The sequence below is a fragment of the Sitophilus oryzae genome, unplaced genomic scaffold, assembly GCF_002938485.1.
Source record: "Sitophilus oryzae breed Bouriz unplaced genomic scaffold, Soryzae_2.0 scaffold_1586_pilon_pilon, whole genome shotgun sequence".
Classification (NCBI taxonomy): domain Eukaryota; kingdom Metazoa; phylum Arthropoda; class Insecta; order Coleoptera; family Curculionidae; genus Sitophilus; species Sitophilus oryzae.
The window spans coordinates 29,902-53,582 of record NW_022146265.1 but is presented as its reverse complement, the minus strand read 5'-3'; the positions used below and the strand labels follow the sequence as shown (position 1 = coordinate 53,582).

The 23,681-nt window shown below is 30.8% G+C and overlaps 1 protein-coding gene across 14 annotated transcripts in view; it reads right to left on the bottom strand.

The window, feature by feature from the left end:
• LOC115879692 (tropomyosin-2) overlaps nt 1–23,681 on the bottom strand; it is an 88,474-nt gene that overhangs the window by 54,352 nt on the left and 10,441 nt on the right. For 5 of the 14 annotated variants that reach the window (XM_030896641.1, XM_030896640.1, XM_030896637.1 and 2 more), the window contains exons 2-3: nt 10,664–10,803; nt 9,303–9,428 (exon numbers count right to left, since the gene is read on the bottom strand). In XM_030896641.1, the coding sequence (XP_030752501.1) occupies nt 9,303–9,428; nt 10,664–10,777 (240 nt within the window). In that variant the 5' untranslated portion in view covers nt 10,778–10,803. Of the gene's footprint in view, nt 1–6,844; nt 7,670–9,302; nt 9,429–10,663; nt 10,804–23,681 lie in introns of those variants that run through there. The other 9 variants (XR_004049751.1, XM_030896632.1, XM_030896633.1 and 6 more) reach the window with 6 other exon arrangements.

The following is a 23,681-nucleotide window of genomic DNA, read 5'->3' as shown; positions in this document are numbered from 1 at the left end:
AAGACGCAGTAAAATCAAAGTCTCCTGCCAGATATACTATACCTCTAAAACAGTTAGAAATATAAAAAATAATAAAAAGATTACTTTATTAGCTATATTTTTTATTATTTGGCCACACTTATTTACTAAGTGCCTTATCTATCCTTGACAGTAACCTAACCTTTTAAAAGAAATTCTGAAATAAAGAAAAATATATAATATATTATGTGTGTGTGAAATAACATTTCAAATACATAAATTCTTCGATCCAAATGTAATTTAGCCTTCTAATGCTGCATCAGAGTGTTTAAAATTGACAAATGACGTTGCTTTTAATCGTCGAACATATGGTACTTTTTTCAGTCTTGACCTTATTATTTTCACCGTAAATGGCAAGTGAAATAACAAGACCTTTTTGGCGGAGACCACTAAAGGCTTACATTTTTTTCGCTGTACGTTTTTGCAAACGCGTTATGTTTTCATAGAACATAAAAATTAATAGCGAAATAGCTATTAAAAGTAGAAATGTATAGTCCTTCTCACGTAACTAGGTATTTCATGTTCCAACATTCGACATCAGGCATAGTAAGATAACCATGGTTTAAATGTAATCTTGAGGCAACAAATAGAAATCCTCCTATATGTATTTCAGATCTTCCTAAAAGTATTTGTTATCTAAGAGATATTCTCTATTGGTATTTTTCTGTCACCCTGTATAATATATTACTCTTTAATATCTGGTGCGTCTCAAAAGTGGCTCACCCCTATAACTTTTTTATTTGTTCAGATAAAACGAGAATTGGTATGTTAGTATATGACATAAATTAGGATTCATTGACGTATTCAATATTTTATTTGGTCACTTCCAGTTTCACCGGAAATGACTACAACTTTTGATTTTTAAATGGCACCCTCGGTATTTTTTTACATTATTCTTAATAATTATAATTAATATCCTTAATTATTCTGAATCGAATGACATATCATATGTCAACTTTTAACATATTCGCTCAAAAACAAATTGTATTTTAAATTCTAATTTAGAGTGTCATGGCTGTGCCAATTTTTAAGGAGCCTTGGAAAAATAGATTAGATCGTCTGTTTTTAGTGTCTTGTCCTGGCCGGTTAAAAGATGCCCAAATCGTATTTTTAACCATATCTCAATTTTTTTCAAATGAAACGAGGGTGGCTCATTACCATATTTGGGAATAACAATTTTTACGAACAATTTGATACCACACACTTGGTATTTCGAGTCAAATTGTCGTTATGAACCGCATGTTACAATTTCAAATAAACCATATGTGAAAATGTCAAAAGTTGACTTATGATATGTCATTCTATTCAGAGTGTCATTTTTTATCGAATAAAGTAAAAAAAATACTGAGGGTGCAATTTAAAAACCAAGAGTTGTAGTAATTTCCGGTGAAACCGGAAGCGACCGAAAACAATTGAATATTGTCAATCAATCCTGATTTATGTCATATCCTAACATACCAAATTTCTTTGTTTTATCTAAAAAAAAAATAAAAAAGTTATAGGGGTGAGCCACTTTTGAGATGCACCCGGTATTATCTATTGGTATTTTTCTGTCACCCTGTATAATATATTACTCTTTCATACCAAGTGCGTCTCAAAAGTGGCTCACCCCTATAACTTTTTTATTTGTTCAAATAAAAAAAAACAAATTTGGTATGTTAGTATATGACATAAATTAAGATCGATTGACGTATTCAACTGTTTTTTCCTGTTTCGCCGGAAATGACTACAACTTTTGATTTTTAAATGACACCTTCATAATAGAATGACATATCATATGTCAACTTTTGACATTTTCGCATATGGTTTATTTGACATTGTAACATGCGGTTCATAACGATAATTTGACTCGAAATACCAAATTATTCGAAAAAGGGACTAATGCTCACCCTTATAATACCAACCCAACTACGAGAAAGAGAGTATCTAAATATGCGAGGGAGGCTCTCTGAATACACCATAATAATTATGGTGTATTTTAACCATTTAACCATTTCCAATTATTGGAAGTGGTTGGGTTTTTTATATTTAAATGTGTTTTATTTTAATTACTACTGATTGTCAGGGCTATTTTAGTTATTGTTTAATTTGATTATTATTATTATCTAGTGACCTGTATAAACATTGTGTTAAAACCAGGGTTGAAAAAAATCATGATTTTTTTTAAAAATCAAAAAAATAAGATTTTTTTGATTTAAATCACATTTTTTTTATTTTAATCGAAAACATTATTTAAACTCGATTTTCAAATAATTAGGACTTAATTCCAATTAAAGTCCGATCCTAAATGGCTAAATATTCATAACTCTACCCGATACATTAACAGTTCTACGGCGCGTGTCATTTTCCCACATCGGTCACCAATATATTCCCCCAAAAAAGTCGCTCGCTTCAGATCAAAAGGATTTTTTTTCAAATGTCACAAGAGTATTAATTTTTGTCATTTCAACACCTAGGCATAAAAGTAAAGCACTTTTACGCCTAAACATAAAAGTACAAAATATATTATTAAACTGATATTAGGCGTCAATTTCAACGAGGAGTGTACAAATTGTTATTAGATTACTTACAAAGTATTACTTCTTATATTATTTGCAACGTTTGACATTGATTAAAAAATTATTTGTAAAATCGGAGTAAAAATGTACGTGTGTACCTCCCTGTTTAGGCTAGTCCGTCAAACGTACAGCCACGTCAAAAAAAGTATAATTTTTACTCCTTACACAATACACTACTGTTCGGAAATAGTCTTAAGTCGAGAATGAAATTAGTATTATCTATTGCCAAAGTGTAAAATCTTTACTGCAAGACGAAATGTCGATAGAAATTTGAAAGAACTAGAAGATTTGATATTCTATAGAATTTGATATACTATAGTCTGTGAAACGATTAACTTTGAATTTGACAGTTCCCGCGGGCTTTCCTAGTGCTAATTTTATTAAGTTAGCAACTTGCGGCCATGCTGATGCAATGCCGTCTCTAATAGAACAGCCACGAATTTTATGACGTCACTCTAGTTGGATACTACGGACTAATAAATATGTTGTAGAATACATGGAAAACATAATTATTCCTCGTATATGTAATTTTATGGATTATATGACTAATAAAATAAATAATCATATGACACAACACTGATGAAGGCTATAAACGTTAGCTATAACGTTTTTTTTAAACCAAAAAAAAATATGAAAACTTAATCAGCGTTTTTCCCGAACCTAAATCCCAAGAAAATCAAAAATTTTAGAATAATTTTACATATAAAATGACAGCGATCTTTATTTCATAGCCATCGCTGACGCCTTTTTTTCTATGATATTGTATTATTTGCAAATATAAATTTTTCAAACATTGATGCTTTCAAAATATACATATAAATTTTGTGAATGCAAATAATAATATATCACTATTAGTAGATATTGAATGTTTTTTGTTAAATTGGATCGATTTTCAAATCCCAAAATTTAAAATATATTTTACATTTTACCCATTATCTTATGTACCTATTCATTATTTGTATATTGTAAAACATTTACTGCATTTGTATGGTTCATAGTTTATTTGCCAAAGTATTTATTACTATAAATAGGTATATATATATATTGTATTTATTAACTGTATATTATGTATATTTCATGTAAACTATATCATTTTTAAAATACAAACCAAAAATACGAGGAATAATTATGTTTTCCATGGATTCTACAACATATTTATTAATCCGTGGTATCTAACTAGCGTGACGTCATAAATCTCGTTCCGAGGCTGTCTATTAGAGACGGCATTGGGCTGATATTTAGAAATGTCAAAAGCTGATGACATTTTACTTTTGTCAATTATGACATTTCGCGTCGATTTTTGCAAGAGGAAGAACTGTCACTTGTTTTATTATTTTCCTTTTCTATTTCATGAAAGTAAAAAGAGTTACCTATCTGATTCGTTCAGGCACTCATTTTAAAGAATATCAGTAACTTTTTGGATAGAGGGATTTGATATTTGCCATGTTGGTAAAAAATAACGGTCAAAATTCAAAGTTATTCATTTTATAGACTATAGAAGATATTGTTCAAGGCAGAAGTTATCTTGATCAATATACCAATATATCAATATACAAATGTAACATTTTATAGGGTATGGTTAGGTTAGTTTGGTTTCATTTGATTTAAATCATGCCAACCCTGGTTAACACCAATAAAGAATTATTATTATTAGTATTATATCTTTCCCACCACGCAGTGACAGCTAATATTATATTCTAAGCTGAATCACGATGTATTGTGGCATGTTTATTGTTGTCCCCAGTTTACTACCTGTTGTTTATTACAGAATAATTTACATTTTGCTACCAGTTTCCAACGGTACCTAAGACACCTAATGTATGAGAACCGATGCATTATATGTACTTCACAATTCCTTTCCAAGAATAAATAAATACTTAGAAAAATATTCGAAACTGTAAAACATGAACCAGTAAAAGCAGAAACATAACAGAAGAATATAAACTATTTCTATTTTTTTATTTCTGGGGTGTATACAGGGTGTCACAGGCTGAGCGTGCATTAGAAGTCTCTACAGAACTACAAGATCTAGATCGGAGATTTTCTGCACACCATTTCAAAAATATGTTCAATATGGCGGCACAAGCTGACAGCAACTTTCTTATTATGAATGGGGACCCCCATGTTTTATTACATACTTAAATCCTCTGTAAAATTTTATGAATTTTGATATCAAACACTCCATACCTAACATTCACCGTTTTTGAAAAAAAATATTTAAAATCTTTTGAGGAAAAAACTGTCTGTCAAAAATATTTGTAGAGTCTAAACGTAAAATTTAGTGAATACCACAGCCACTATCTATTTAAAAAATTTAATTGTTTGAATGTCATATAATATTGGCCGTAGCTGGTAGCTGTCATGGAATTGAGAGATTAAAAAATGGCGCCGGGAGGCACGTATAGCCGCCCATACTAAAATATGTTAATAAAAAGTTAGTAAGCAGTTCTTTTAGTTTCAAAGTAAAGGAATTGTTCCATTTTTTTATCCCAAAAACTACGACTTTGACTGATTTTGATGTTATTACAAATTTTGTTGCAAATATTATTCCTAATCTTAAATTGAAAACCGCGTTTCGCTAGCTACTGTAATTTTGGAGTTACGATTTTTTTAAATTTTTAACCCCCTCCCATACCCCCTTACCAACCCCCCACCCCCACCAAAAACTAATGGCCAGATTCTCGGGTGCCACAGTATTTTTGTGCCAAATTTGGTTAAAATCGGTTTAGCTGTTTTTGAGTTATCGTGTTACAGACGGACAGACGGACAGACAGACAGACACCATGAAAATATTTTGTATTTAGGTCATTTATGACCCAAATAACTCATTTTGAGTGAAATTAAAAAAACTTTTTTTTGTCTATTTTAATAGCCTCCCATACCTGTTGGTATGGTCGGCTAAAAATATAGAAAATTATTGCTAGGGCGTGTCATTTGGCAATGGTATAGTCCTTGTTTTTTAAACATTACCTACTGGTGTCAAGTTCTTCATTTGCATATTTAAATAATTTAATAAAACAATTATTCTATTGTTTTTACAGTGACCACCAGCAAGCGTACTAATTAGTTTAGACTTTCAAATATTATGATGATATTTAAGTTTGAAGTATTAATACATTTCCAAAAACTTTTTAAAGTTTGTGTAGTTAGGCAATAAGTAAGTATAACCAATAACTAGCTGAAACAGCGACTGTAAAAAACGAATGCATATAAGTATTGTATGCACATTTTTAATTATTGAGGTCAAATTCTTTAATAAACGAACACTCCTTATTTTTATTTGTTGCATAAGATGACTATTGGAAATACCTAGACCAGAAACAATAATTGTTAAAAAATGTAGCAGCTGTAATTCTGCGCCATCATCTAGTAGGTTTCATGCTCTAATGGAAAATTTCTATTAATTTTAATTTTTTCTTCATTGTACGCCACAATAATCATGTTTCACATGATATTCTAGTGAAAATGCCGGCTAAATAATTAGATAAATTTTATAAAAGTAAAGTGTTAATTAAAATAAATTAAAAGTTTCCTCTTGAAAATTTGAAAAGTTTAAACACTGACTTGCTCTGTAACTAGGTAACTGTGGTATAGTTTTATCAGCTATGAAGTATTTCAAAAGTCAACAAATGAGATGAATATTTCACGCGTAAATAGCATGATGTTAATCAGCTGTTACTTTGGATTAAAGAACTATTAAGTCTCATTGATAACTTTGACCCTTTAGAATACCAATACATGAACAAACAACTGCATTCCAGACTATGTTATTGATGTATTATGCTGGGATTAATGTAAACATTTGGAATAATAATTATAAACATCTGTTTGAGAAGTCGGTCATTTATTTATCGTAAGATGTAAGATAAATCACCTGAAACCTAACGATTTTTGGTTTGTTTTCTAAAACAACCATCAATGGAAAATAAATGTACAGTCAAACGAGAACTCCAACATCCATTTGAACTATATTTAAACATGTGCTGTAAACAAGAGCTTTTAATAGAACGCGGTTAACTTTTTAATGTATTTCAGCATGACGCATCAAATTGTTGTGCTACCAAAAACAATGTTACCTTTTTACGCCTTTAAAATCTTGAGCAGGAATAAATTAATAATCCCAATAAAAGTATCCAAAACAATTTAAATAAACCTTGAGACAGAATTACAGACCAGTTGAGTACATATTAATATGATGATCTTGAAGAATAATTAATAATTTTATTTGTGAAAACAATTTTCATTTTTATTTTTAAGTAGGTACCTACCCTTTTCAGTTGTGTATTCATAATATTTTGAATTTCATTTCTGATTATGCTGAACTTCATCAAGGTATCGGAACTGAATGTTGAACTAAATGCCAGACCAGGATAATCTGCACATCGACGGCCCCTTCTTCTCATTTCTTTTTCAGCTATCACTTCAGTCCTCTCGGACGTACAGCGAAGCTTGGATAATTCCTCTATTTCTGGATCATAATCAGTCTTTTCTATTTCCTGGTCGCTAAGACTGGAACCTTCAGCTTCTGGACGCTCCACCAAAGACATGTCATCATTGTTAAACAAAGAACTTTTACTGGGGGCCTTAATAATTTGCGAGGTTTTGTAAGTTTGATTATGATGGTTCCTCGATCTTCTAGACTTTTTAATTCGCTGATTATGGTCATTCTTTACTGATTTACTAACAGATACATTGCTGCCACTATTACTAGATTCTACGACTACTTTTTCGACCTTATTTTCTACTATTTCGTCATCACAAAGGGTTAAATCTATCACTGGAATATCACAATTTGCTTGTTTATCTTTTCCACCCCCTACATTTATTTTCTGATCTTGAACAACAACTTTTTGTGGTAATGTTTTGGTTGGTGCAACCCCTTTATTTGTCAACACATTGTCACCACTGTAAACACTGAGCGGTGGCCCTACTACTGGCTCTAAGATGGGCTTACGTCGATTGCCTTCATTACGGGGGTGGTGCTGGTGTCCCCTTTTCTTTGGGGGACCCGGGGTGCGAGTTGTTGACATAACTTTTTTAACACGAAATTAACACACACTTCACATGACGGCCATGATGGCCTGACTGACAGCTGTAGCTCCGCCTCGTGGTAAAATGTCAAAGTTCTTAGAGCGCCGTTGCCAGTACTCATATTATAAAAATAAACTTTTATAATAATGTAACAAGGACATAAAAAATACGAAAAATAAAAATACACATTTTGTTTAAGCATGGTATCAGTGTAAACTATTTTACTGTATGAATTTAATTATTTACGCAAAGATTTTATTAATTTAAAATCAGGTCAAGAATTGACAACGCCTTGGTAACGTATACGTTTTGTTAAACACCGCTGTATGTCTGGTTGCCTATATGTAACACTGTCGCCGTCGGCGTGGAATTTCGTTTGGTGTGACCCAGTTTCGAAGCGATTTCAATTTTTGACGTGTCGGACTACTCGGTCGCAACGGTGATGTCACGGGAACCTGGGCTGGGAGCTGAGCGCGCCAAATATGGCAACGCGCACAGAATGCGAGGATTATTTTTAGCCGGTAACCGTGGAACTCGAACAGGATACTTTAAAGTACTAACTAGTGTATAAAACTCGTTTTCTTGCAAAGAAAGAGAAAATATCGGATTATGTCATTGCACTCGTTATGCTGTTCTGCGGTTTGGGGCGTCTTTTCGTTTTGGTTTTGGAAGAATTCCATAGCGAAAACGAATTATTTCTGTAATTTTTTAACCTTGTAATGAATAGGTGCTATTAACCTTGAATTTTCATCCGGTTAATATACTTAAAAGTAATTATTTATGAAATAAGATCTGTTTGGGGAACGCGTGCCAAAATGGCGAAAACTATTTATGTTTCGATAATATACATTTATAGATGGAATTTTCGAAGAAATATTCTTAGAATAGAAATATTTTTACCGATTCCATTTACCATATTTTATATTAATAACAGTTTAATTTTTCTAGATTTTCATTCTGGATAAAAATTAATTTAGCTATCACAGCATTCAAAATTTTAGTATAATCTATGGAGGCTAAAAAAAACAAAGCCATAGTTGTAATCTCAATCTGTTCAACGAGAGAAGATATATGGCAGTGACAGCTGTCTATCATTTTTATGCAAATATATAGTGATTTTTTTGCCGTCTGGCGAAATCATATTTAGCGCTGGACAAACTATAACAAAGAATTTGGGTATATTTTGATGAAAAAACGTATGGACATTTTATTTTAATAAAAAATGGCAAATGTTTAGGCATAAACTAATTTAATAGAGCTGTCTGTGGTTTAGGTACCTAATTATTTGGACTTTAAGACACAGACATCTATATTTGATATCAATTCTCTGTATCAATTAAACTTTTAGTTACGTAATCGAGGGCGCGATTTTTAAATTCATTGTTGCCAACCATGGACATATTCGGCGCAGAGCTGACTAACTGGAATTTAAATTTCACGCTGGGGATTCAGGTGGTAGTTCTGCTGTAAAAAATGTCAAGTTGCGGCATTTATTTATTTATTTCCTGACATTGTCATTCGTTTTGAGACTTTTAAAAATGTTTACTAATGACCTTGCAGTCGAACATTGTTCTTTTTAGAACCTCTTTTAGCGCGAAATGTACAAGATAGCTTAATAGCCGTACAAATTCATCGCAACTTTATTAGAATATTTTAAACAGGAAAGCGATAGCAAAACAAAAAATAATTACTTACATTTTGGAGGGCTTTTTCTTTTTCTTCCAATTTGCCCATAACTTGGGTAAGTTGTTCTTGGGTCTGGTCGAGGTCATTTTCAATGGTCTGGATCTTCTTTTGTAAGGAACGGGCTTCTTCTTCAGCCTGGAAAAAGAACAAACATTCTGTAGGATATGTTCTGCAGAATTATTTCATAAACAAGCGTGTGTAGAATTAGGTAGTGTTTATATTCTGTGCAAAAAATTTCTCGCTTTAACCGATTGAAAAATTTTTGGTCCAGTTTAAAATATTATATTTTTAGCCTTATTTTCTTGATTTTTTAGCAAAATGTATACCGGGTATGTCTCAAAAGTGGCTCACGGTACCCCAATAACTTTTTTATTTTTTAAGATAAAACAACGAAATTTGGTATGTTAGTATAAGTTAGATTGATTGACATACGCAATTCTTTTCGGTCACTTCCTGTTTCACCGGAAATGACTACAACTTTTTATTTTTAAAAGGCACTTTCGGTATTTTTTTACATTATTCAATAGAAAATGACACTCTGATTAGAATGACATATCCATATGTCAACTTTTGACATTTTTGCTTTAAAAAATCGTATTTTAAATTTCAATCTAGAGTGTCATGGCAGTGTTAAAAACACTAGTTTTTAATCAAGGAGCCTTTTAATCATGTCTCAATTTATTCAAATGGAAGGAGGGTGGTTCATTAGCATATTTGGAAAAAGAATTTCTTTTTTCTTTACGAATACTTTGATACCACACACTTGGTATTTCAAGTCAAATTGTCGTTATGATCTGCATGTTACAATTTTAAATAAACCATATGCGAAAATGTCAAAAGTTGACATGTGATATTACATTCTATGCAGATTTAAATTATTTTTTTTAAAACAAAAATATTAAAATTGACATATGATATGTCATTCTACTCAGAATGTCATTTTCTATCGAATAAAGTAAAAAAAAATACAGGGGGTGCCATTTAAAAATCAAAAGTTGTAGTCATAACCGGTGAAACAGAAAGTGACTAAAAACAACTGAATACCTCAATCAATCCCAATTTGTCATATACTAACATACCAAATCTAGTTTTTTATCTGAAAAAATATAAAAGTTATAGGGGTGAGCCACTTTTGAGACGCACCCGGTAGGGTTCTAATCAGTCAGTCGATATGACTTTACGACATTAGTCACCAAAGCCACCTCGTGATATTATTATTGCAAATTGTTGGTTGCAAGCTGGTAAAATTTGACTTATTTAAAAGATTATTCTATCTGCTCTATTTATAATATCTCCTCTGTAGTAACGCTACTGGTAATCGTGTCATTAACTTGTTAGTGTACAGGGGGCAATAAAAAGTTAATGTTTACCTTTTCAGCGCGGAGGTTGGCGTCTTTGGCTTGTTGCTCGTTGAAGGCAGCGCGGTCCAAAGCGTTGTCCTTCTCGAGCTTCATCGCCTGCATCTTCTTCTTGATGGCGTCCATGGCGGATGGTTTTTTGTGCGGTTACTCTGTAAAAATAAACGAAGCGTTAAATAAACTAAACATAATGTTATAACATTTTCAGGATACAATACAGGGTGGTTCGAACTGTATTCCGGAAACTTTGGCAGCATATTCTGCACATTAAAATAATTAAAAAAGTTCGTAAAAATCTATGTCCGAAAATGCTTAGTTTCAGAGATACAGGGTGTAGAAGTTTCATTTTTGTTAAAATATCAAAAATATAGAAAGGAAACCCAACTGTATTAAACTCTATATCTTTTAACACGTCAGCATTCTCCGAATGTCGCCTTTACTGTTTATAAAACCAATAATCTAAAGAATGATTATTTTACAATTTAGTTTTAAGACTGTATCTCGATGTATTAGCAACTGGGTCCTTATTATTTTTTATTAAATGAATAAAAGTTATTTTTCACTTCCCACAGTAAGTGAATTTTATTTAAAGAATCCCAACAATTTTTATTTCGATTTTTTCCAAGTAATTTCTGAAGTAACATCAATATTTGGGTGAAAATTGGTGTCTGGGAGTTTTTTCACATGAGAAATTTGATTTTGATGTCAATATGACACCTACTTCTAAAGGACGCCACCTACATATTTTTTAACTGGTTTAAAGAGTAATAACTTTTCGTCCGCACCTGTATAAGACTACTGAGTGAAAAAATATACATTTCTGTTACTTTTTACGTAAAAAATGTATTTTCTTTTAATACAATTTTGACGTTTTTGTACGTAGAAAAGGTCTCTTGGTAAAAATCGTTACGAGAAATGGTTCTCGAGATATTTGGAATCGAAATTATCAATACCTGTCATCATTAAATCGACATAAATTATGTTGACTAAATATTTATTAGACTGAAATCATAAATTTGAAATGTGTTTGTGTCAAAAGTTCAAGAGAAACTGTTTTATCATCATTTTTTCGCAGAAAAATTTATGATTAATTTAAAAATATAAAAATTTGTCAAATTTATTTTTTCAGTCAAATTACTATCCTCAGAGTGTTTATTTTTTGTCAATAATGACATGTATTGAATATTTCCATTCTAAATATCTTGAGAACGGTTGTCCGTAGCGATTTTTAGCAAAAGACATGTTTTACGTAAAAAGTAACGGAGATGTATAATTTACTCAGTAGTTTTATACAGGTACGGACGAAAAGTTATTACTCTTCAAAACAGTTAAAACACATGGAGGTGGCGCCCCCTACAAATTAGAGTCATATTGACATCAAAATCAAATTTCTCATGTCAAAAAACTCCCAGACACCAATTTTTATCCAAATATTGACGTTCTTTCAGAAATTATTTGGAAAAAATCAAAATAAAAATGCAACTTCCACACCCTGTATCTCCAAAACTGAGCATTTTAGGACATACATTTATACGAACTTTTTTACTTATTTTTATCTGCAGAATATGCTGCCGAAGTTTCCGGAATACTGTTCGGACCACCCTGTATACAGTGTGCGCAAGAAAATGAAAAAAGAAAACGTTAGTTATCGGAAGTAATTACCCAAGTGCATCAAAATTACCGATAATTTTTCATGAAAGCATGTTGTTTAAAAACTGCATGAGTTTATATTCATATTTTGCCATAAGAGCCCGACTCCGAAGGAAAGAGAGAAGATAAAAATTATCAGGTTAATTTTGATGCATGAGTGCAATTCGGTAGAATATTTCCCGAATAAAAAACATGAAAATACAAGTGAAAATACATAGATTTTTTAAAAACATTTATTTCAACATATTAAAAAAAATATATTTAAAAATGAAGCAATAAAATGAAACAGAACTTATAATATTAGAAATTAAAAATTACATGAAGAATTGTAGTGGAAAACACAGTTATAAAAATTATTATGTTTAGATTCCGTTGCGGTATTTGAAGATGCTGAATTTTTGAGTAGTTTCTTTTATAAAGTCCATAAACTGTTTCCATTCCACAGGGTGTTTCAAACTTTCACCAAAATTTGTTTTCCCTCTATAATTGACAGATGGCAATTTTCATTTTTAATTTAAAAAGAGACACTATAAAATCAAATAATTTAACTACAAATTTCTTAAAAAAATCATCAAAATCTGCTCATTAGAACAAAATATATTAAACTTTAAAATACATCAAAATTTTAAGGTGCCCGTTTTTCGTGCCGGTGAGTGTATATCTATACCTTAGATTAACAATAAAAAATCTATACTAATACCACAGATAACACATAATTATGTGATTATGTGTTATCTGTGCTAATACATATATAAAATCCTTAAGTGGCTGACATACTGATTAATCACGATCCTGCTCAAACCACTCAACGTAAGAAGCTCAATTTTGGCATACAGGTTGATTCTAGGGTGTAGAGGTTCGATAAGAAAGGATTTTTCGAAATTCCAGTTCCAAGGGGGTGAAAACACCCCTCAAATATTACAATATTTTTTATTTAAAAAACGGTCAAGTTTCCGAAAAAACGCTTAAACACGTATATTTTATTTTGTTTTTTACATATTTTAAGATTTTTTAAGAATGTATACAGGGTGTTTCGAAAAATCTGGTATTGATTAATCACGATGCTGCTTAAAGCGCTTGACGTAAAAAGCTGATTTTTGGAAATCAGATTGACTTTAGGGTGTAGAGGTTCGATAAGAATGGATTTTTCGAAACTCGAATTCTAAGGGGGTGAAACTATTCCTCAAATATTAAAATATTTTTTATTTAAAAACCGGTGAGTTTTTCGGAAAAACTCTTAAACACGTATATTTTATTTTGTTGTTTTACATATTTTAAAATTTTTTATAAATTTATACAGGGTGTTTCATAAAATATGAGCATTGAGTAATCACGATTCTGTTTAAACTGCTTGACGTTTAAAGCTGATTTTTGGCAAACGGATTGACTGTGGGGTGTAGAGGTTCGATAAGGAGGGGTTTCTCGAATCTCAATTTGTAAGAAGGTGAAAACGCCCCTCAAATATTACAATATTTGTTTTTTAAAAAACGGTTAGTCTTTCGGGAAAACGCTTGGACAAGCATAATTTATTTGTATTTTTACATATTTTGAAATTTTTTAAAAAATCATACAGGGTGTTCCAAAAAGTTGGGAAATTTCTTAACCACATTCACTTCATAGTATAATCTCAATCTGTTCAACGAGAGAAGATATTATAGGTATTTCAAATCACTATGCAAATGTATAGTGATTTTTTTGCCGTCTGGTGCAATCATATTTTGCGTTGAACAAACTATCATAATTTGGGTATATTTTGATGAAAAATCGTATGGACATTTTATTTTAATAAAAAATGGCAAATGTTTAGGCTCAAAGTAATTTAATAGATTCTGTTTAAACTGCTTGACGTTTAAAGCTGATTTTTGGTAAACGGATTGACTGTGGGGTGTAGAGGTTCGATAAGGAGGGGTTTCTCGAATCTCAAATTGCAAGAAGGTGAAAACGCCCCTCAAATATTACAATATTTGTTATTTAAAAAACGGTTAGTCTTTCGGGAAAACGCTTGGACAAGCATAATTTATTTGGTTTTTCTACATATTTTGAAATTTTTAAAAATTCATACAGGGTGTTCCAAAAAGTTGGGAAATTTCTTAACCACGATTCTGCTTAAACTGCTTGACGTAAAAAGCTTATTTTTAGCAAGCGGATTTTTCGAAAGTCAAATTTCAACGAGGTGTAACTACCCCTCAAATATTACCAAGTTATATAATAATGTCGCCATATTGTTTTTTCTCATGCTGACATAAATGTAAGTAAATTTTATTCAGTTTGTATGTTAATGGAAATTCTTGCTTTGCTTTATCATCACCATTACAAATGATTAATTCGACGCGAACGAAGTCGCTGGTACACGCTAGTTATTACATATATTTTTAATATTAGAAATGGTAGAATAATGTTCCATCTAATGCTTATTTGATTAAGAAGTTTTATGATGAAGCTTCCTTTGAATGATAACCGATAAACAATTCTTATGGAAAATTACATTAAAATTTCTTAATTCTCAAAGTCAAAGAACCCGTCTTTGACTTGATCATAGTACTTTTAAATCATGTTTGACATCTCTATCAAATATAAATACAAATAATAAGAACAAAAACAGTTTAACGCCAATTAGCGAATGCAAACGAACACGAACTATTTTCTAGTTACCCCAGATACTTCTCTCGTTACTAAAATATTCCGTTTCAATCTTGCTGTAATAAATAGCGAAATATTATTTCACATTTCGAGCATTTCCATTTCCTCTAAACGTCAGGTAATCTAGCGCTGATCTAGATTCGCGCAAATGATGATAGATGGTTAAATCTTGATGAAAGACTTGTTCGCCAACACGCAACGGAGAGGTAATCTTTACGCGTTTGAGTTTGGCGTTATGCGTTATGGTTTGAAGATTATTGTGAACGCTCTTTTAGCAAATGGCACATGCACTGGTCTTTTGCTTCTTATGCATGGCTTATTTTGTATTTATTACTAAAGTATAACATTTAATTTAACATACCTAGTTTTTTTTAAATGGAATGTTCTAAGTAAGTTTTTTATTTTCTTTTTAGGTACTATATACAGGGTGACGCCTCTCATACGACGCGGAGGCTCCAAGGAGAACGACGGTTGGTATTGAAATGAAATTTTGTGAGCATATGTAGGATAATTCAGAGCACTTTTTAAAAACATAGAGTGTTGTACAGGGCATCCCCAAAAAAAGTTACATATCAAAGTTGTATTTTATGTAATGGAACATCCGTAATATAATCTAAGGAACATCCTATATTATTGATTTTTGGACTTTGAGAGAAAAATAAAGGTGAGTATTATTAGAGAAGCATATGACTAAAATGTAAGGTTTTTGATACAATTTAACAGATTCTTAAATTAAAGAACAATTTTTAAATTACAATAAAAGCTACCTAAATTGGAATTTACCCGTTATTGCCTAATATGTAGTTAAAATAACTTTAAATCAAATTAAAACTTGACTCAAAAAGTTATACAGGGTGAGACAAAATTAACATTGGTCATCTCTAAAAGCAAGTTACTCTTTTATTTTAAATGGAACACCCAGTATATTATTCCGATATTCAAAGAGGAATTCATGTCTCTTAAAAATACTATTGAGCCCTCAAATACTACACATACTATTACCCCTCAAACAAAGATTTTCCTAGATATTTTCATTTTTATGATTTAGTGTCGGTAGATCTTTATTTATTATTTGATAAAATCTAGGTGGCTATGATGTCTGTCGTTACTTCAACATTCAACATACTAATGACTAATTAGTTCGCTTATTACGCTGACTAATTAGTTGCTATTATTACGCTGACTAATTAGTCCAACTTTAACAGCTAGTTATCCCATTTCGTCAGTTAAAATAAAAAAATCTCAGAAATTTGCCGAAAATGCAAACTTATCCTACATCAGAAGGAATTGACATGATTCTATTAGTTAGCTCCTCATTTTATCTAGTCTGTTTTTTATGGAGTTATGTTAAAGACAATGTTTACAAAACTAGACCAACTATTGTCGACAACATAATTGAAATATGTTTTAAACGTGTATCTTTTTATTACTATCGAGTACAACAAAAGGTGTATCACAGCCACTCTAGATTTGTTCAAATAATAAAGATCTACCGACGCAAAATCATAAAAATTAAAATATCTAGGAAAATCTTTGTCTGAGTGGTAGGCAAGCTTAATAACATTTTAAAGATATATAACTTCCCCACTGAACACCGAAATAATATACTGAGTGTTCCATTTAAAATAAAGGAGAAACTTGCTTTTAAAAGTGACCAATGTTTCATTTTAATTTTGTCTCACCCTGTATAACTTCTCGGGTCAAATTTTAATTTGGTTTAACGTACAATGGTTATTGTAATTAAATATCAGGCTATACAGGGTAAATTAAAAATTAGGTAGCTGTTATCGAAATTTAAGATTTACTATTTTCACAAAATGTTAAATAATATGTCAAAATCCTTACAGAGTTTAGGCATATGCTTCCTTAATAAAACTCAACTTTATTTTTTCCTAGAATACGAAAATCAATTAATATATAGGGTGTTCCATTACAAAAACACAACTTAATAAAATAAATTAAATTATTAATAAAATAAAAAAAAATAATAAACTAAAATTATATTTTTTACTCTGTAAAACACACCAAAAACGGGACACCTTGTACGGTAGCATTATAACTCTACGAGGGTGAAGAAAAATTGGCTTTGTCTTGACACTTTTTGCTCAGAATGTAATTGTTTATTTATAAAAATTACCAATATCAATATATCAACGTCTGTCACTCGTCAATTGAACGATTACTTGTGTTAATTGAGTGAAAAAATCGGATTCAGTATTAAACCGCCTTGTCCGAGTAAAGGTTATCGACATATAAGGACTTGTTACGATCTCGCAGCGCCATATAAACCGATATTGAGTTCTTTAATTTTCTTTTTTATGCCGGCTCCATTTTATCCTCCAAGGTAATCTACAGTGCCGATTCCTCCACCAAGTTCTTTAGGTCAAGATTAAGCGCTATATTATATTTTCGTTTTCGAATTGGATCTCGTAATGACGAACAAATAACTTTTGAACAAAAAATTGTAAAATTTCTTTTATTTACAACCACATAATGTAATACTGACATTACTGACTTTTAAAAAATTTGAAAGTGTCAAATTATCTACATTTCTTCCCTCTTCCATTGCCCTCACTCGGTTTTTCTTATTTCTCGCCTCATTTAATTAAGCAAAATATTCTTGTAATATCTTTATTAAATACTTATCTAACATCAACAAAAATAAACAAGAAGATTAACAATAATAATTGAAGATTTTAATATATTTATTTGTTGAAGGTAAAAATGCTAGACTTCTCAACAACTCAACAACTCAAACTTACATTCTGGCGTTTTAAAAAAGCGACGAGTTTGTGATATTTTGATATGTCAGTTTTTTCCCTAAATTCTAGCATTGTCTGTATCATGTAGCCCACACGTAGCCCAAAGAGTAGATGGCTTTTTCTGCCTTGCCATGTCGCTAAAATATGCCGTCAAGACTGTCTCCGAAGCAATATTCTTAGCATTTCTTTTGGCACACCATTTTTCGTATACTTTCAATGCTATTTCATATCGCCCCCTACTTTTCTCTGGGAGTAAATTGGTTTCTGCTCTTTTAGCAGTTTCTGTAAGTTCTGGTGGAGTACCAGTATTAAAGTAGTCTTCATTGTCAGAACTTTCCGACACCATTCTGGCTTTCTATGTTATATACAATATAAATTCGAAAAAACGAACGAGAAATTCAAAACTGTCACTTAGTTGTTTGTTTTGCTGTTGAAGGTTTGCGCCATAACAACCACCGGTACCGGTTACTATAGATATGGAAATGCCAAAACAGAAAACGACAAATTTTCGCATATTTATTTTGTTTTTCAAAATAAAATACTGTCCGTATTTTTTAATTAATGATGTGGTTGTAAATAAAATAGTATACAAACCTCGGAGGAAAGTGTTCATTATTGTCTCGAGATTTAGTTAATCTCTCGACAGTAATGAAACACTTCCCTCCACGGTATGTAATATACTATTACATTGTCTATACTTATGTTTTAAAAAAATATATTCTTAAATAGAACATTATATGGGGCGCTATTCTGTACAATCGTCGGTATCGGTAAGTTACCGACAGCTATCGGTACGTATTCATTACCATACCGATCTATCATACGTATCGCAACCGATACCCACGATTGTCGATGCCGTGTACAGAATAGCACCCCTGGAAGATACTATTGGAAACAAGATGAGTTATCCCCTCTTGATCGATGCGTCGATACTACACACAAAGATGAGAAAACATAGTTTATTTGTACCATATCAAATTGGTACTAGTGTACTTACTATATTTTTTATGTGTATTAACTATACTCTGTTTTTTTTCTCAGGTAAGATTTCGACCTTTGAATAAGGAAGGAGCATAATGCTATCCATGTATTCATGCATGGTGGGCGGAAAAAGCACTCTAGGGTGGGGATTCTTGACAGTTTGATTTGAAATTTTGTGGATTTTTTAGTCTTTACGGAGCTTATTTTATGTTATTTATTATTTATTCTACTACTGATAGTTGTATAAAGGTAGTAAATCTTGATGGAAATTGTGGCAGAACTTAAATTAACAGTGACACTATCGCGATTTATCGAAAAAGACTCTAAAATAGTTAGTTGTTGTGTAGCGTGCGGTAGATCTCGGTAAAAATTGAGTGAAATAATGGAACAACTTTTCGCTAGTAAGTGATTATATAATATACATACGTGTAGTAAACCGATCATTTATGAAATTCACTTAAATTAACTAAATTATATATTTTTCTTGCATTTTAGCTTTTATTTACTACTTGTCAAAGATCAGATGTCAAAGAATTTTGATACGTTAATTTGACTTACCTGCTTCAGTAGCGTATCGGATGTTTGTGTTAATAAATACTTATTATAACTTATCTATTTTTATTAGAATTATATATTTTTATAACAATTTTAATAACTACCAACATTTATTCAAAACGTAAAATAAAATAACAAATTATTGAGTCTACCCCACGTCTACCCTACATCATAGTTTTACATTTTTTAAAAAAAATTAGAACGGCACTGATAAACCGGAATTTAAGTCGGCCATATTTGAGGCCCATCGCGGTGTACCTAAGATTTTTGATATGCTCCTTCCTTAGTCTTATTATTCAAAGATTTCGACAGTCGATGACAGAAAAAAAGCAGATGACTTCCATACTTTTTTCCATACAAATCAATTACCAATTATACCAATTTATTTCACTAAAAAAAGTTTCTAATATTATTTAAGTTGACTATGGATGGGTTTATAAATAAAAACTTCATGCGTTGTCACTTGTTGTTTTTAACCAGTTTTATTCATAGTTTTATTGGTTTATTTCAAAAATGACAGATCATATTTCAATATTATTGGTTTGACGCAACGATGAAAGACAAATGGACGCCTATGCGTATGAATTCGACTTAAGATTTTTGAGAGTTGTCAAACTCTTGCCAAATTATAGGTTATAATTTTGTGTCAAATTATGTTAAATTATGTCAAATAGAAATAATAAATATTTTGCATTTTGGACTGTGTTGTTATATACTTGTGTTTCGTGTTTTTTAAAATTAAGTGGAGAAAAACACGAGGGAAAATTAAGTGTTGACCCAGACCATAGTTAAAATTCGGTGCCCAGAGACCACCAGAGACACAGTTTGACCAGAGAGTTGTATTGTGGTTGTATTAGCCACAAATAAAAGTTGTATACCATCTCGTATACGTACCAAATACTGGAGTATCTGTAAAATATCATCACACGATAGGTAAATAATACATTTTAGTACTGCAGAAAAAATAAGATTAAAGTTAATTAACCAAGATTAGATTTTATCAGTTTTATACAGTTTTTTCATAATATTTTGAAGTAATCACGTGTCACTCAAAATTTAAATATATTAATATGATATTAATTATGCGTTCCAATTGTACCAAATTATTTGTTTGCAAAATAAAATAAACTGCTTTGAAATTAAACACAGACAGACACATCTATCACTGTCCAGGATTTTGTCGTTGGACAGACTATAGTCATCATTATCATTCAGTTTATTTAACCATTTCCTTTTATTAGTAGCCTTACTCCCTCACATATTTAGATACCAATTTCCAATTTTTTTTTCCGAATTTTAAACTAGGCACACTAAAGATATTTCTTCTTCTGTGCAAGATCTTCGTACTAAAAACATCTATTGTTAATCCTTGGTTACTTAAAGGAGCTACATGTGTCTACATGTGTACTCGAATATAAATAAATAAATCAGTAACTTATATGTATATAAATATTTAATATCTTGTAGTTCTACTGTGTTAACTACCTGTCATTTAGGTAGTAATTGTCGATGATAAACGGGACCTTATATCGTTTATAGATATGTCAAAGATTAAATTGACCTAACTGTTAAAAAGTGTTCTGGCTTTAGTTGATTTATAAATTTAATAATAATATTAATAAGAATATGAGTTTATTTAGTGCATTCGATAATTACAAATAGCGTAACAAATTACAAATATTCATCACCATCATCATTTTTGAGCTTATTCAACTATTTTCAATTATTAATTTTGTAATTAATTAGAGTAAAATACTTAACGGTAATAAAAATATACATATTTGAAACATATTTTAATTATTACAGAATTAAAACTAGATATAAACCTATAATTACTTGAAAATAAATGCTCAAAATGTTTCCTTCCCTGTTAACTGCATAAAATGATTCTCTTTTCAAAAGATCTTTTAACATATCTCCATAAAAACTCGGACTAGATAAAATCAGGAGCATTTAAGTATTCTATTTCTTCTTTGATATGGAGTGTTTGCATTTTCAGCAAATTTTTGAGAATCTTTTTTGTTTTAACTGACTCAAAATGACAACTAGTTGTTAAAGTTGGACTAATTAGACAGCTATGTTATAAAGTAACGTCAGACATATCACAACCACCTAGATTTTATCAAATAATAAAGATCTACTGACTAAATCACAACAATGAAATAATCTAAAAAAATCTTTGTTTGAGGGGTAGGCAACTTTAATAATATTTTGAAGAAACATGAATTTCCCATTGAATATCGGCATAATATACTGGGTGTTCCATTTAAAAGAAAAGGGTAGTAACTTGCTTTTAAACGCTACCAATGTTCTAGATTAATTTTGACTCACCCTGCATAAATTTTTGGGCCAAGTTTTAATTTGATTTAAAGTACAATAGTTATTTTAACTACATATTAGGCTATACCGGGTAAATTACAATAATTTAGGTAGTTTTTATTGTAATTTAAAAATTGTTCTTTATTTTTAGAAAATGTTAAATATGTCTAAAACCTTACATTTTAGTCATATACTTCTGTAATAAAACTCATATTCATTTTTCTCTCAGAATCCGAAAATCAATTAATATATAGGGTGATCCGTTACAAAAATCAACTTTTTTGGGGACACCCTATAGAATTCTCTATATTTTTAAAAAGTGCTCTGAATTAACCTACATGTGCTCACAGAATTTCATTTCAATCCAAACTGTCGTTCTCTTTGGAGTCTCCGCGTCGTATAAAAGGCGCCACCCTGTATATATATTTTTTTGACCGTAACCCCAAATAACACTGTTAAGTTTTTTTATTTTTATTATAGACACACACAAGCGGGGGATATTTTTAATTTTCTATGCCATGTTAAGTCTACAAATACGAAATATAAACACGTAGGAATTCCTTGTATGCTTTAAACCATAAACATATGTGTCTTTTATTATAAACAGAATATTAAAAGAGAAATATATCCAATGCACTTTTTGTTACGGAAAATGGTCATGACCGAAATCAAAATAGAAAATGTATATTAGTATTGTATGTAGTAATTAATTATCATGAAGATATTTTTCAACCGTTTTCACTTATACTTTTTTATATTAGCTAGGTATACTTTTAGTATTAAAAATGTCAACATGCATATATTTTGAAAAATAGATACATGAGAATCGATAATTTTCGTAATATACAGGGTGTCCCATTATACGGTGGATATAGAACTATAATACTACTTATTTTTTGAATCAAAATAAGTTCATTGGACACAATTTACTTCTACACAAAAGTGCTTCGTTTGTCCGCTAGAGGGCATCAAACTTTAAAAAATAAACACATTTTTTCAGATATTTTACGAACTATTATTTCGATTTGAATGTGATTTTGGGTTGTATGTATATACAGGTTTTCTAAAAAATAAAAATTAACCCAATTTTTGAACACAATAAAATAATATTAAATAAAACAAAACTAGAAAACGTCATTTTTACCACATCACAAGCAAATAAAAATTAATACGTAGCCAAGAGTCATAATTCAGGATTTCTCTGGGGGGTGCCCAGCAGTACCTGGGGGGGGGGCGGGCACCCACGGTCCCCCCTGTATTTAAGCCAATGCATACCACTCGGAAAAAATAGAACAATTAGATTGTTAAAATTTATTAAGCTATTGTACTCATTAGCAATTGCAAACTAATCCAATTTTTCAAAAGAAAAACCCTTCGTTGTTGTTCTAATCAACAAAGGCTTATACCATAATTCTTAAACACAGTTGCCCCAATTTTAAATCAAATTAAATTTTGAAATAAATATCCTAAAAGATTGTGTGTTTTTTGAGTCCCCTACCCCTCGTCAGAAGTTTTACATATTCCATATTTCCGCCAACCAAATTATTAGCGAATGCTAGATTTTATGTAAAAATATCTTGATGCGACAAGAAATATTTTCTGTAAGTAAGCTTCGAAAAACTTTTTTTTTCACAAAAAGTATGCAGAGCGACGTTTTTTACAAGAGACAAAAAATATAGTAAATACTCGAAGGACCATTTTACTAAAAAAGAATCAGTTGTCGTTGGAGTTGGAAAAAAATAATATACAAATACATATCTTATTATGACAAGAAATTAATATTTTCTGTAAGTAAGCTTCGAAAAAACTTTTTTTTTCACAAAAAGTATGCAGAGTGGCGTTTTTTTCAAGAGACAAAAAATGTAGTAAATACTCGAAGGACCATTTTACTAAAAAAAAATCCGTTGTTGTTGGAGTTGCAAAAAATTCTATTAGAATTTATTCCTTTTATCTCTATTGTCTTTTGTGAACGTCAAAAAAAAACATGGACAACCCATATACAGGGTTGTTCACCACATACGACACGGAGTATTGTAGCTAAACGATTAGATTTTTACAAATTGTAAGTTTTGGGTTCGTTGAAGGTCTATTAGAGCTACAATTTAAAAATATTTTTACAAGAT